Genomic DNA, 16,697 nt, shown 5'->3' on the forward strand with positions numbered 1-16,697 from the left:
ATGACCTGAGAAAATGGCTTCTTAATGATGGTGTCATGTCTAAAGTGAAAATGGGAATTAGGCCCAAGTACAGGGACAAAACTCTTTGGTTCATATCCAACCAAGTCATGCTCAGAGTAGATCCATTAAAATCAATGGACTTAATAAACTTGTCCACTAATTTTAGCGGGTCTACTTGAAGTATGACTTAGTTTAGGATTGCCATGACAGAAGCATCCCTGAGATTTCAGGGACGGGGCCCTAGTGATGTTATTAAGGATATGTTAAGCATCAACTACAGTTGCTTGGAGCATACCACCAAAAAAATTTCTGATGGGAAATTAAGATAGAAATCTTAGCTAAATGAGGGTGTTCCGAGATCCAGCTGAAATGATGGGATCACTTCTTCTCACCTGTTTAGGGAGCCTGGGTAGGGAACATTTAATCTAGCCTATTTGCTTCTGGCAAGAAGTGTTTAAGTGCCCACAGGCCAGGCCAGTCACCAGAGGCCATTGTTGGAAGAAAGGAGTCTAGTGTGAAGGTGTTAGATGGGATCATTCAGGAGTAAAGATGGATGTCCCTGAAGGCTGCAATTCTATAGCACTTACTAAGGGACTAATCCCCATAAAACTCAACAGGATTTACTTGTGAGTAAATATGGTTAGGATTGTGCTGTTGATAAGCGTTGACTAGGGATCCTCTGCAAAGATATCCATATCTAAGCAGGGTTGGCAACTCTCTGCCTGGAATTCCATGCCTGCCTTTTAACATGGCTGCTCCAACTTCTTTACAGACTTGACACTTCATTGCAGAGAGAGATTTGAGAAATGAGGAAGAGTTAAGAAGACTCTCTACCCTTTCCTGCCTACCCCGTGGGCTACTATAAATGCACTTTTACAGCCAACCCAATTCCAGTGAGTAATAATTAACACAGAGAAAACACACTTGGTTTGATCTACCTTCACAGACGGTAGCATGGGAACAACAGGAACTGAAAACACACTTCCCAGTATGTGAATTCTCTTTTACCACTCTTGGGCAAGAAACAAACCATCATGCAAACAACAAGGTGTATCATCAGTTAGTTTAAGGGGGTTGAGCTGAGCACATGGAACCACTGTTGTTGCTTCTATGGATGTAAGGGAGTGAGGTCAGAGGTAAATGAAATGCAAATAGAAAAAAAGACAGTGATGATTTCCTAAACACAATACCATACCAACCACAACAAGATTCTTGTGAGTAAGGCAGAAAACTCAGCATCCCACAACCAGTCAAGGTTCCTAACCTAAAACCAAAACTAAAAAAACCTGGCAGCCAGTCAGTCAAGGTCACAGAAATCTCCATGAAACACAGCCTGACCCGGGGGCTGCAGTTGGTGCAGAATGCTGTGGCATGATTGCTGACATGAATGAGACCCTGTCAGCACATAATACCTCTGCTCTGAAATCTGCACTGGTTGTCAGTTTGCTACCAGGCCAAGTTCAAGGTGTGCTTTCCATGTTATGGGTGCCACATAGTACTTGTTCTGCTCTTGTAAGAAATGGCTCCTTCAGTGTGGCAGCACCTACCCTTTGGAACTCCCTGCCTATTCACATTAGGCAGATGCCTTCATTGTATTCTTTTCAACACCTGCTAAAACCATTTTTTGTTTAGGCAAGCTTACCCAGACATGTAGAAGCTATTATGTTTTTTATCTGTTTTTATTGTTTTGAATGTTTTTGAATACCTTTTTAAACTGTTTTTTGCCAGTAATTTTATTGTTTTAGTTCCTTCTATAAACCACTTTGAGGTTTTTCACAATAAAGTGAGGCATAGTGGTTAGAGTGTTCAATATGGCCTGGGAGACCAGGATTCGAATCCCCACGCAACCATGAAGCTCACTGGGTGACCCTGGGCCAGTCACTGCCTCTCAGCCTCAGAGGAAGGCAATGGTAAACCACCTCTGAATACCGATTACCATGAAAACCCTATTCATAGGGTTGCCATAAGTGGGAATCAACTTGAAGGCAGTCCATTTCCAAATGTTGTAAGTAAAATACATTTTAAAAAAAATTCAGAGTCACTGTGGCCCTTGGGTCTCTTTCCACTTTTAGGAACAAAAGAATCTGCCTTATACTGACCCAGGCCATTTGGTACTATCTAGCTAAGTACTGATGACATGGACTAGCATTGGCTCTCCAGGCTTCCAGCCAATAGCAGTTTGCAGAGATTGGATGTTGGACCTTTGCATGTAAAGCATATGCCCTGCCACTGAGTTATATCCCTTCCCCGGTTACAAATTACTTTTTAAAATTGCTCTTTTCAATTCACTAATGAATGCACAACATACCTAGGGCAGATCCACACCATGCATTTAAAGCACATTCAACATAAATTTGAGGCACATGAATCCCACGACAGAATCATGGGAACTGTAGTTTGTTAAGGGTGGTTGGAACTATAATTGTGAGGGGGAAACTACACTTCCCAGGATTCTTTGGGGGAAGTTATGCATTTAAATGAGAATTGGATGTGCTTTTAATGTATTATGTGGATCTGCATTACTTCATAAACTTTGCCTGCATATAAATCATTTTAATTATCTTTTAAAATGGAAATCAGCTACAAAGTTTACTTGTTGACCATGGGCTACTCACCAACTCGCAGCTTAATTTGCCCCTCAGGGTGAAAACAATAGAGGGGGACCGTGACCACCTCAAGCAAGAAGGGCACACTTAAAATGCAGAAGAAATAATAATTTACAACCAAAGTGTGAATTCAGATACATATCAAGGCATAGTATAAATGAATATTTATATAAGCATGCATATCAAAGATGTCTATTATTTTCACAACCTCTAAATATATATATAATGCAATCCCATGCATGTTTACTCAGAAGCAAGTCCCTATTTATTCAATTGGGCTTGCTCAAACAGGGAAGCATGCACAGGACTGCAACGTCAGATGATAAGGAATGTCACTCACCCAACCCAAAATTCAGAATCATGCCACTTTAAATTGTTTTGCAACTGTTTTATACTTGTTTTCTGGTTACTGGATTTTAAATGGTTTTGTTGTTGTAAGCTGCCTTGGTTTTCACCCCTACCTCACAGGGTTGTTGGAAAAACTCCATATACACACAAACTGGAGATGTAAAAATACATACACCCTATATAATAGTTTATTGTCAAAACCGATTAGTCAATGCAGAACATTTTTTTTAAAAAAAATCAGTATTTGTTTCCTACCAAATAAAATGATTGACCTTTCGGTGAAAGGCAGATAATAAATTCTAATAATAATTCTAAGCAAGACCTGCCTAGTTGCTTTAAAAAAAAAAGGATTGGAGGGGAAGAGAAAGATTTACAACACATTCCTTTGCTATGTTCATTCAAAAGTCCCATTGATTTTCAGCACAATCCTAACCATGTCTATGCAAAAGTAAGTTCTACTGAATTGAATGGGGTTTACTCCCAGGTATGTGGGGTTAGCATTGCAGCTTTACTTCCAGAAAAGTGGGTACTGGATTAGAGCTTCATATTGGAAAGGTTTTCAAAACAGGCTATGAATTAAAAAAATCAACTGCCCTCTTCAACAGCCCAGGAAAATTTAAACTTGTTTGACTCCTTATAATTAGAACTTCCCTAGGCCAAGTGATGAGTTAACACAGAGCGGAAAGAATCTTCATTTTATACAGATTCTTTATTATATCGGAGTTCCTCATTTATCAATCCTTTATATAAAGGAAGTTGAGTATTTGTTCTTTGATTTCTCTAATTTTGGATTAAAAGTAACTTTTACTAGAACCTCCATTGTAAATGCATCCTTAGATGCAGGAACTCCTTTCCAGAATATGGAATAGAGGTGAACAGACACTTGTATAATACCCTGATCCAACCTCTGATCAAAGAATTATGTGTCACTTATCAGAATACAGTGCCCATTAGAAGAGATAATTTTTTGTCTTTAAATTGTCCTACTGAGGAGCTGCTAGACTTGAAGGAGGTCATACTACCTGGTGGTAAGCCACCTTTTCCCTCAAATGAATTTATAGATCTGGGATGTGGAGATGACATTGTAAGAGCTGTCCTTTGAAATCTAAAGCTGACAAAGCCTTTTGTAATTATCTTCTGCCTGTGATAGTAGAAAACCCCCTCCAAGAAACCTTAATGAGAGAGATTGCTCCCCAGTAAGGAGTGGAAAACACTCACCCTCTGAACAAATTTTCACCTCCTTAATGCCAGAAGAAGAAGCATTAATGACTACATTTTACTCACTTCCAGTTAGGGAGCAGCAGCTTATTATTGCTAGGTTACAAGAACTGTTGAACAGATTAGTTGATAATGATACTTGCCAGAACTTTTACCCAGAATCTAAATGTACTTCCTTCAAGTCGATCCCGACTTATGGCAACCCTATGAATAGGGTTTTCATGGTAAGCGGTAATCAGAGGTGGTTTACCATTGCCTTCCTCTGAGGCTGAGAGGCAGTGACTGGTCCAGAGTCACCCAGGTAGGTTCATGGCTGTGTGGGGATTTGAACCCTGGTCTCCCAGGTCGTACTCCAACACCTTAACAACTATACCACACTGACTCTCTTACCCAGCGTCTACTAAGGTTTTAATCCCAAATCTAAAGACCATCGGAGGCCTACTATTCTTAGCCCTTCTAAGGAAAATGTTGTCAACAAACACCCAGTAATTACATCACCTATTCAGGAGAAATCTCTTGAGCTGTCCCCCTCCTTATACCCTGCAGACCCCTTCATTTCCTCTTCTGTAAAAGAATTGGATTTAATCCAGTTGGGCTGTTTTCAAAACAAGGTTCAAAACATCAGAGCAGAAATCAACTTATTATCCTCTCCTTCTATATTAGCCCTGAGAAATAAGGTCATACCCCACTCAGAGGCACAAATCATATCCCATGTGGCCTCAAACAGTATAGTTGCGCAGGAACTTCAGGTAGAACTAGACCCTTCAGGGAAACATCCACTGTATCCATATGATTCGGGCCCTTTAAATGATGGGAAATACAGAAAAAAGGGCAGGGGAGTTTGTTATCAAGGATCTTTGGTTCCCAGATCTATTTGTGGCTCGCTTTACATAGGGTCGCCATAAGTCGGAATTAGTACATTTACATTTTATTAAAAAGGCCAGTGTCGACTACCCACTGTCCCACATTCCAGTGGTGTTATACCTATTAAGGTCCTGTCATGGAACATAGCAGGATGGCTCTCTAAACTAGTAGATGAAAATTTAAAATATTTTTGTGCCCAATTTCAAATTCTTATTCAAGAAACTTGGGTTGCTTCAACAACCTTTTCCTCCTTCCCTGGGTATGCAGTTTATACCTTTCCAGCAATCAAATCACACAGCAGAGGATGGTCTCGAGGTGGTCTGGCAACTTTAATTTTGGTCAATTATAATCCGAATATCACACAGATTGATCTGGGCTAGTAGTAATATCTTAAGTCTCCAAATTGTCTGGCCCTCAGGTTTAAAAAATTATTTATTTATTATTTGATTTATATCCTGCCCTTCCTCCCAGCAGGAGCCCAGGACAGCAAACAAAAGCACTAAAAACACTTTAACCATCATAAAAGCAGACTTTAAAATACATTAAAACAAAACATTTATTTATTTATTATTTGATTTATATCCCACCCTTCCTCTCAGCAGGAGCACAGGGCGGCAAACAGAAACACTAAAAACACTTTAAAACATCATAAAAAGACTTTAAAATACATTAAAACAAAACAACGTTAAAAACATTTTTTAAAAAAGCCTTAAAAACATCTTTTTTAAAAGGCTTTCAAGACTTTTTTTTAAAAAAGGTGAAAAACGTTGGCTTAAAAAAATTTTTTTAAACATATTAAAAAGCAATTCCAACAAGGAAGCAGACTTTTCCTGATAAAATTTTCCTGATAAATGTGTATTGTCCCCCTCAGAATTCAGAATTCAAAGTATGAGGACTGATTTAGATCAGGTTCTTACTTCCTTATTCCAGTCTAATCTAGATCCTCTAATTTTAATATCAGGCGACGTGAATGCCAGGATAGGATTGAATAATTTTAAAACAGGGGAGAAATTTGGTCTAACACCAGAAGACTTAACCTCTTTTCCTATTAGGAATTCAAAAGACCTAGATATCAACACAGCTGGCCAATACCTTTTTCCTCTTGGTTCATCTGTATATATGTAATGGGATAGATAGATAGAAGCCTAGAATCAGAGTTATTCACATATATTGGACCAAGGGGTAAGAGCGTTATAGATTTTATGATCCTGTCTCAACCACTTGTTCCCTACCTTTAAAGGTCTTGCAAGGCCTGAGAGTGACCATGTCAATTGAATCCATTTTTTCCTTTCCAGTTGGATTTATCCCTTCAATGCCAGCCCTTCCAGAAAACCTGACAGTCCAAGGTGGCAAAAGGGTCCACTGGAGTGGGAAGGTACAAGAAGGAATAAATCTATTTTTAATGTCCCCTAGGATATTAACTTTAAGGGATCAACTTTTGTCTTTTTCAGATCCCTTCAAAAATTTTGATAAAATAGTGAAAGAAATTAGGCCTCTTGTGATTAGCTCCAAAGCTGCCCACTCAGTTAGGCAGCCAAATCAAGGTTGGTTTGATGAGCAGTGCGCTGCTCACAAATGCATCCTAGCAAAAGCTATAAGGAAATTAAGGAAAGTGGAGTCCCTAGAAATTTTTAACTCCTACATACAACTGCGTAGAGTATAAAAATTTGCTGCATGCTAAAAAGGATAAGCACATACACCAGTTATGGATGGAGTTAGGTTTGGCAACATTGGAAAAGAATTCAGCTAGATTTTGGACCTTGGTGACAAGAGGGACAAAAGGAGGTAAAGGCTCCACAGACAATCAAATTACTTGATCACAATGGTACATACATTTTTCCTCCCATTTTAGTCACTCTATCACCAGGGTACCTCAGGTACTCCTCATAATATAGATTCTTTACTGGTCTCCTCTTGCCCTGAATGGGACCCTGTAACCCCAGATGAAAAAGCTCCCAGGGAGGATAAGCTTCCTGCAGAATTGTTTAAATCAAATCCTGCCTGGCGGTGCCCAGTTTTTGCTACATATATTAACCATCATGGGAAAATCCCTCAGGGTTGGGAGTAAGTATAGTTGTCCCCATCCATAAAAGAGGTTCTAAGACGGATCCAAAAAAACTTTAGACCAATTAGCCTGCTCAGTGTTGCTAAATTGTATTCTAAATATCTGTTATGCAAATTGGAATCTTGGGCTACTGAGAACTTAGTTATAGCTGAAGAGCAGGCAGGGTTTATAAAGGGAAAATCCGCAATAGACCAGTGCTTTATTTTTCATCATCTGATCCAGAAATACTCTCAAAATGGTAGAAAAGAGCATTTTGTTGCCTTTGTGGATTTTACTTCTGCCTTTGATCTCATTGATAGAGGTTGGTTGTGGCAAAAATTATCTGCCACTAATATTGATAGAGGCTATTGTATTTAATACAAATGTTGCACTCTAATACTTCTCTCAGAGTAAGGCTTGGGGTAAATGGATTACTATCAGAAGATATACCAACCAACAGAGGAGTATGCCAGGGATGTCTCTTGGTGCCCTTCCTTTTAAATTTTTATATCAATGGCATTGGTCATGAATTGTGTGGCTTGGAATATTTTCCAGTTTCAGTTCTAGATGCCAAGCTCTCTGTTCTTTTGTATGCCGGTGACATAGCTATGATTTCCACCACATTAATTGGGATGCAAAGGTTATTAAGAGGTTGGAGTACTTTCTATTCAAAGGAGCACCTATTTATCAATCATGCCAAAACAAAAGTGATAGTTCTGGGGAGGAAGAAAAAAACCCATGTATGGAAGTTGGATGACAAACCCATGGAATAACAACTTAATTTCAGATACTTGGGACGTGGGTTTAATGCCCAAATTTCATGGAAGCCACATTTGAAATCCTTCCATTCCATACAATCGTTGTGTTTTTCAAGTTCCAAGGGGGGATCTTGGTTGTACCAGCAGCTGTTTCGGAAGAAGATAGTCCCACAACTGCTGTATGGCTCAGAGCTCTGGGGGTATACAAATGTCTCTTCTTTTGAGGTAGTGCAGAATTCCTTCATGAGATCCCTGTTAGCTGCCCCTCAAAGCACACCTGCATTTCTATTAAGGGCAGAAACAGCGGTATATTTTATAAAACCCTGTGCTCATGCTGCACTTGCCTTGTATTGGCTGAAATTGGATTGTATGAATCATTTGCACCTGCAAAAGAAATGCTTTCTAGAACAACTGCAAACTCCAACCCAAAGCTGCTGGGTAAATTCTGTTAAATCTACTCTGTCCACTTATGGGATCAACACAGAAGTTTTACCTTCCTTCCCTTCCATTAAACAGCTGTTCAAAGAAAGAATCCATCTTTATTCTAAATGGTGGGACCTCTACTCAGTAACCCAAATGTCATTTTCTATTTGGCACCCACTATATAAAACAACATTTGGCATGGAGCAATACTTCACATTCCTGACTGCGGCGCTTTTAAGAAAATCATTCACAGCTTTACGACTTCAGACTATGCCCTCTGCTTTTTTGGATGGGAGATTTTCTAACATTCAACTCATCAAAGAGTTTGTATCTGTGAATCTGGTGAAGTTGAGGACATTGTACAATATCTACTAAGCTGCACCCTATACAAGTCCCCAAGGCTTAAATTTCTTTCCTACATCCTTCGCTCCTTGTCAAATACATCTTTCCTGGAGCAGATGTGTATTCTGCTAGCAGGCAACAATATATTTATAACTACCCAGGTGGCAAAATTTGCTCTAGCTGTGGGGAAACTAAGCTGGCACCATTATAGCTGTAATACTTCATTTCATTTCCTTATAATTAGAAAAAGTATAACATATTGTAATGGTATCATGAGCTGCAGCATGTACACTTTTTCCAATTTCTGTTCAAAAATTATTTGAAAGATAAAATGTATAATATGCTATTTCTGCAAGTAATTAAAAAACCCTCCATGTACACTTTTATTATAATCATAACTGAAATTATTTACTGGGTATGCCTACCAAGATCTTGCTGTGATCTTCAGTTCTAGATTTCCTGGTATATTATTGTACAAAGGCAATATTGCTGCTGCTGAAAGTTATGCTGTCATTCAACTTCTGATGTGCAGACAAACAGGAAAAGGAAACTATTTTCAGGATTTGCAATGAGCTCTAGCTATTGCCTGGAGGTCAGCAAACCTCTTATCAATCACAATCCTAACTTCGCTTATTGGCTAAAAACCTGAAAGGGCAAGGATTAGAGCAACCAACTTTTTACAGAAGTTGTGAGGGGGCAGCTGACATTTTGCTGTATATCTCTTGAACTAGACCACCTAGAAACTTAATTATTTTTTAAATGAAAACTAAGAGTCTGGAGATTGGGGTGACTCACCCAGAAATGAGGACCGCCAAAAACCAGAGTCTCCGGGCAAAAACCAGAGTCCTGAGAACCCTAACAGTTGCATATCACCCGTAAACAGGAAGAATAACTATACTAATAATTAGACAGTGCCAAAGACATTTTGCCGCCTGAGGTGGGGCAGCAAATGGCATCTGCCCTCTCCCCAAATCAAGGTGAATAATTTGGCACCAGAGGAAATAAATAAATACATTAAAAATCCCACAATTGTCTCTCCTTCCTGGCTGTAAAATACTATAATAATAAATTAAATAATGAACTATTTGTTTCACAACACCCAGAATCAGCTGCCCAAGGCAGCTGCCTCGCTCTGCCTAATGGTAGGACTGGCCCTGTAATTAGGCTTAAACAGCAGTACTCTTTGTACTTCGGAAATAGAGTTCTGTTCCTGTTCAAGCTGAAGAGCATGTAATGGAAAAGTTCAGACTTTGCAAACTAATTTGGTGTCAATTCAACTTTGCAGTCTCTACTCTTGTCCTATCTGTGTTTTGCATACCACAGAATGGTGCTTCATTGTGCAACTGAATTAGTTTCACAGTGACTCAAAGGCATTAAAGGATGACTTTGAAATTTTAAGTCCTGACTGGGTGGGATTTTTAATCCCTTCCTCATAATGAAACCATTAAAAACAACAACAACCCCCCCTCTTAATAGTTACACAATCCTGAAATATTATTCTCTCGACTTTGTTGGGTGGACCCAACTGAGATCAGGGGGAGCGAATGAGTTGAGTGCTGGGTTTGCATAATAAAGAAAGGAACATGAAACAAGCACAGACGTGCAACCGTAATGGTACTCAGAAACATGGGGGTTAAGAGACCTGTGATTTAATCTAATGGCTACATCTCTGCAGGAACGTTCTAAATGCCATTGAGTCTAAAAAAGCAGAACAGCCAGCTCTGCTAGTCTGCATGAGAGAAAGGCAGGAGAAAATCCAGACTTTTTTCACTCACTTGGTCAGAAGTATCTCTGAGAGCACTCCAAAGCAGACAGATGCTATGTGGAAAACAAGACTGGGAGGAGGATCCTTAAAAGCAATTATCATTTGATAGACCAGAAGTGGAATGCTGATCATTGCAGCCAGAATTGTGCAAAAGACAACCCATTTGTGCCATCGCAACAGCAGAACTCCCCAGGGTGATTTTTTCTCGAGCTGGTACTGCAAGGGGGGGGCAGAGAAAACACAAAACAAGAGAAGGAAAAAAAGTGACTTAAGGCTGTGAAATGATGAACATTAGCTGTTAATAGTTTAGAGCAAAAACACCTAAGGAATTATTCACATTGGACCATAAATATATGAAGAACTGTTGAAAGCTTTTTGGTTTTCACAAAGGGGCTTAAACCAATATTCACTTGTTTGTTAATCTCGAGCAAGGTGTTTATGGCAGAAGGATGTATTAAACCTTAACCTATGCCAGCATGCAAGATATTTGGGAGTTTTAAGGATTAAGACAAGAGGCAATGAATACCATTTATGCAGAATGGCCTTGAACTACCTGCAACAGATTGAGATACAGTTATTGCATATTAGCATGCTGAATCTTCAATCTGTCAGAAGCTAACAGGGAAGGAGCGTCATCAGAGATAAAGACTTAGAGGGCCCAATTTAGAGTCTGCTCTCAGGCCTTCATAAACCTGTCTTTGCCTTGAATAATTTTCATTTTATATCTGTATACAATGGCTCGAATCTACACCCAGATTTCTGCTAAAATAAATTGGCATTATTCACCATTGTAAATTCACAGAATGTTGCAAGGCATGCTACTACAGGAAGGCAATAATCATTCTTCAGGGCTCAGAAAGTGCTAAACTGGCCCAGCAGTTCGGGGGAAAAAAATCAGCTCATAGGCAGGTGTCCTAAAGTAGGAGCAAAATGGGCTCTGCTCCTTTGCTGTCACCCATCAGGAGCCCAGTGCTGTGCTGAACACCTGATGATTGAAAGGAGTTTTGTGTTATCCGGAGCATTATCCTACCATGCTGGGTCATTGTAGAGCAATTCCTGTATATTATTATGGACAAAATAATTTCCTCCTAAAAGGCGAGCTGACTGCTGAACTGCTGCTTATATTTTTTGGGGGGGAGGTGGTTCTGCTGAGCGCTGCCTTCCCGAAGGGGTAATCTTTCAGAGGTCACATGCCAGCAATGGGTGGGACTGGAGCCAATGGTGGGAGAAGCATCTCTCTCTCTCTCCCCCACCCCCCCATTTCTGCCCTTGCCACCCTACATGAGATTAGGATGAGTGCCATAAGTTGCCCACCGGGTAGAACCTTACTTCCTTTCAGAGAGTGGCAACTAGACCAAGTCAGAAGCAAAACAGTGAAATACTGCATAAGGTAAGGAGGGATATAATGCCAGAGGTAATTGGTTCTGTTCAGTAAGCTGGCACCGGCAGTTTTATTTATTTATTTATTTATTATTTGATTTATATCCCACCCTTCCTTCCAGCAGGAGCCCTAGTTTTGAAACGCCAACTTCCACCTGGAGATGTTAATGAAAAAAACTTAGATACATCTGTACTTATCTGTTTTAAAATATCCTAGTATAACTGTAGGCTATTCCACACACAAGGAGCCCTCCCCCAGGTGACAGTACTGTCACCAGCAACCCCATATGCAGTTACAGCCTCCCAAGTCCCTCTTGCTTACCAACCAGGCAGCTAATACTTGTAATTGTTGTATATGTGTGTCTACATATAATACCGATTCTATGTTATTTTTATTCTTGCCAAATGATACCTGATTTGTGCTTCTAACTTGATGTATTTTTTTAAAAAAATGTTCTTTTCAAAGCTATCATCAAACACGTTCTCCTCCTCTAGTTCATCTTAGCATGTGTTTTTAAATTGCTTTTTTAAAAAATGTGTTTTTAAATTTGTATATTTGTTCTTAATGTTTTTAATTGTTGTAAACCACCCAGACATCTTTGGCTATGGGGAGGTATACAAATGCAATGAATAAATAAATAAATAGATAAATAAATAGTTCAGGTTTTTCAGACTGGGCTCTCTCTACAACAGGGGTGGGGAATCTTTTCTGGCCTGAGGGCCACATTCCCTTCTGTGCAATGTTCTGGGGGGCCAAATGCCAGTGGTGCGTGGGATCAGAGGCAAAACTGGGTAGAACGATGCAGGTAGATATTGCCTTTATATAGTATGCTAGTTTCTACACCTGTTTACACAGCCCTCTCTATCCTGCATCTAGGAAAGGAAGAGGCATTATGATCAGAGTTCAAGGACACATTCCAGCCAAGCCAAAACACCACAGAAGGGTACGAAGTGGGATCAGAGAGGGCTGTGGCCTGGAAAGAGGCCCGAGGGTCAGACGGACCTGCTTGGGGAAGGCCCCTGGGGCTTGAGCCTCCCCACTCCTGCACTCCAAGAAAGTATGGGAATGAGACAAAAAGAAAGTAGTGTCCTCTACCAGGGCATCGTCCATTGCGATATTCCTTTCTGTGATGGCCTAAGATCACAGATGCCCTAGAGCTGAAATAAATCCCCACCCCTAATTATCCTCAGAATTAACCTCTGCAAATTTTGCTGACAGTCTCTGACTATGCAGATCATCAGTGACTTATTGATGTTCAACATCAGCCCTTGACATCCAATGATTTTTCAGTAGCAGCCAACATATGACAGCATATGACAGCTGACATGCAGTGGTATTTTATAACATTTGACAGTTGACATGCAGCAGTTCAACATTACATAATATCTGACAAAAATGGATACATTCAGTACTTGACGATATCCTGATAGCTGCCATGTAGGAGCTGTCATTATTTAATGGTGACTCAATGCAGTAGCATTTAATACATTTTGTTCTAACCGCATCCATTCATTTCATCAATCAGGAACCAAGCAATGAATACGAGAAAAAACAAACAAACAAGCATTTGGGGTTGGGGAGGGAAGTTGATGTCCCTTTCTGGATTTTGAGTGTCAAATGTTGATGTCCAACTCAGAAATTAAAAGATCCCAATGTACAATGTGAAAACTCAGAGGATTTGGAATTTTCTCAAAATGTTGTTTAAATATCTATTTATCACCATGCTTGCTAGCCAAAAACATTGTTCTGGACTTTAAAGCCAGCCCAGGGCCATTAACATGTTTACATTCACTTATTGCTTGGCAAGTTTCCAAAGAGAGGAAATATTAAAGTTACTGAGCTACTTTTCAGTGAATGAGTTTTCCCAACCACCTGTTGACTTGGGGTTTGGGTGGGTTATATGTTCAAGAAGGATCACCTTGATTTGAAAGACTGATGGGATAAAATGGTACCTTATTTTGTGCGGACTTTGAGGAAGCTCCATGCATAGCTGTGCAAAAGCATAAGAGAACCTGAAGTTCTTAGCAAACTTGATGACTGTGAAAGACTGTAGGAGGTACGGTACTGATTAAGTACATTTCTGTACCCACTTGCCTACCATTTTCTTTGAAACTTTGAAAAGCAAAGGACTAGCCACTGATGAGAGGATCTTTGAGATCCTGGCATGCTCTATGGCCTTTGTCCCTACTGAACAATCACAGGTTTTAAATGTATATTTTTAAAACAAATTTCAGTCTTGAGTCCATTTAACATTTAAACAGGTAGACTTTGCCTTAAATAAGTGTCACCATGAGAAATATCGCCAAATAAGAGACTACTGGAAAACAGAGACCATTTAGACTATTGCATGATTGCTATTCTATGTCATTGTTGCAAAGCATGCCAAAATTACTGTAGTTCATATCTGAGCTCCTGATAGGTTATGTGACTCACACACTGCGATTAGAGAAAAATACCGGTGGGGTAAAATATCTATAACCCATGGTTAAGATTAAATATGGCTTGCAGGTAATCAGTGTTTAAAGCACATTTAACCTGAGTGTGGTACAGTTTGTACAGACAGCCCATGAAAGTAAATACTAATATCTATTGTATAGCGTGAAGAAATGAGCATACAACTTCAATCAGGTGGAACAAAAATGGTATGCTATGCACCACATGGGGGTTTGTTATAAAACCCAACAGATAAATGCTCACAAAACAAGGACTCTTTCTCTGCTGAAGCACCATGGCTTAGGTTTCTTTAAAAAAAAAAAAGAGACAGTCATATGCTGCCTGGTGACTTAAGAAGTGTAAATGATGCATTTAATTGAAGAATCATCATAGACATTGTTCCACAGTACTTCTCATCTAAAAAGAAGTGTGTTTGCTACCTTTGTAACCCGATCTGGACCAAAGTTATGCTGAGAAAAAGGTCAGTCTAAGAAAATAATTACAATGGAAGTCTATGGAGAGTGTTTACTCTCTGGCAGGGTATTCATGAGAGCTGGCTTTAACTTTCTGGTCCCCATGCACAAGTCCTGGCTGAGCAGGTGTTCAGCCAGCCTGGAGACTTCTGAATGGCAATTGGATGCTGTGGACCTTCCTGCTGGCTCCTCTTCCACCAGCACCCCTTCCCCCAGTTTCCCCAACATCTGCAGTGCTCTCTCTTCTGAAGGGGAAATTGAGATATGTAAAGAATGTAATTAAGACTTCTAGCTCATTTTTTAAATAAGTGCTAGATAGACTCGCTGAAAATAGTACAGGTCTATTGGTGGTTATACACCATGGTTGCTAACTAGAGAATGAATACCTCTAAATACTAGAATCTGTGGCAGTACAATGGAGGGAGAGTTGTTTCATGTCTTGCATCCTAATAACATCTAGTTGGCTGACATTAGAAACAGGATGATGGAATACATGGATTCTTGGTCTCATTTAGCTGGGCTCCTCTTATGATCTTAAGGTCTACCCTGAACTTCTCATCAGGAAAGAAAGTAGAAGTCAAACAATATTAACAGCTATTTGATAAGATGCTCAGTTCCTCCAAAATAGCTAGATCAAGCTCCCATAATCCTTAATCTTGGGCCGTGCTGGTTGGGAGTTATGGAAGTTGTAGTCCAAAACATCTGGAGGACACCAGGTTGGAGAAAGCTGGGTTAGATGCTTGGAATGAACAGCAGGAAATAGTACTTTGAACACAAAATAGTGAAGTAAAGAGCTAACATTAGCTGCCAAATCCAGTTCTTGGATAAGGTTTTAACCAATCCAATTCAGCAAATGGATCCGTTTTTTTGTAGCAGTGTTTATCACTGTATTCCTCTGTGAATCCCCGGTTAAAACAGATTTGTCAAACTTAAATATAACAATGGTTTAATCTGGATCTAACATCGCAGAGCAGGAAAAATATGTTACCAATCCATTTGCTGGCTTTCACTTTCTTTTATTATTTTGGTCTGAATCTAATTCAATCTAGCAGGAGAATCATATGGATTTTTGCTCAGATGTATGTCCCACAGTTTCATTGGGCACTTACTCCATAGTAAGTGTGTTTAGGATTACAGCCTAAATCAAAATTAACCACCAGGAGAAGCATAAAGGTCAAGACTCCATAAATTTGTAGGCAGGCACCGTAACCTGGCACCTGAGACGCACACATTTTGCTTTAAAACATTTTGAATTTGTTTTTAAGAACAAGGCCTGAAGCCTACTTCGCATGAGCAATCCCACAGTTACACATCCATCTCTAAGTGCTTGTTTGATGGAGGAAAAACAACTTCTGCAGGTTTCAAAGGATTTACTGAAAGCAACATGGGGCTGGAGAACCACTGGCTGAAAAAGGAAAATAATAATAATAATAATAATAATAATCTGAATTTATATCCCACCCTTCCTCCCAAAGGAACCCAGGGTGGCAAACATAAACAAAAGTATTTAACAAAAACAGGAAGAAAAACAAAGTGTAGGATTTCCGGTGGGTATAAAGTGACGTTATTACACCTGCAGAGAACACAGACCCCTTCAAAATGTTCTTTGAAGACACAGACAGCAAATTTGTACAGTACCCCCACAGTGTTTCAGTACATCTTAATCTGGACACTTCTATATTTGATGGGGGAGAAATCTGATTTCAGTTTGCATTTAAAGCTTAATCTATCAGATTTGCCCATCCCAAAACAAACATACCACTAGAAATTTACACATATCTGAATTTCGTGATGCAGTTCTTCAAAGAATGTTTACAAAAATGCACACAATACAGGAAAGTGTGCTTAACAATGCATATATAAGTGGGAAAAGCATACAAAAATGCATTATATTAGTAAGAGAAAAAGTTTGCAAAAATGTGTGTTAGTGAAAACTGCATACAAAAATGTGTGTGGGGAGAAATTAGCACTAAAATACTGAAGAATTTTTATGAGGATTTTTTTTTAAATCTCAAATTGCTGCAAAGATGTGCAGAACCAAA

The 16,697-nt window shown here is 39.5% G+C and overlaps 1 protein-coding gene across 9 annotated transcripts in view; it reads right to left on the bottom strand.

Annotated features, from left to right (window-relative positions):
• The window catches only part of LOC133387866 (uncharacterized), a 448,159-nt gene that overhangs the window by 72,153 nt on the left and 359,309 nt on the right, over positions 1-16,697 (bottom strand). For all 9 annotated transcript variants that reach the window (XM_061633579.1, XM_061633574.1, XM_061633575.1 and 6 more), the window contains one exon: positions 10,379-10,584. In XM_061633579.1, coding sequence (XP_061489563.1) covers positions 10,379-10,584 — 206 coding nt within the window. The remainder of the gene's footprint in view (positions 1-10,378; positions 10,585-16,697) is intronic.

Source organism: Rhineura floridana, chromosome 6 (assembly GCF_030035675.1).
Source record: "Rhineura floridana isolate rRhiFlo1 chromosome 6, rRhiFlo1.hap2, whole genome shotgun sequence".
NCBI classification, from domain to species: domain Eukaryota; kingdom Metazoa; phylum Chordata; class Lepidosauria; order Squamata; family Rhineuridae; genus Rhineura; species Rhineura floridana.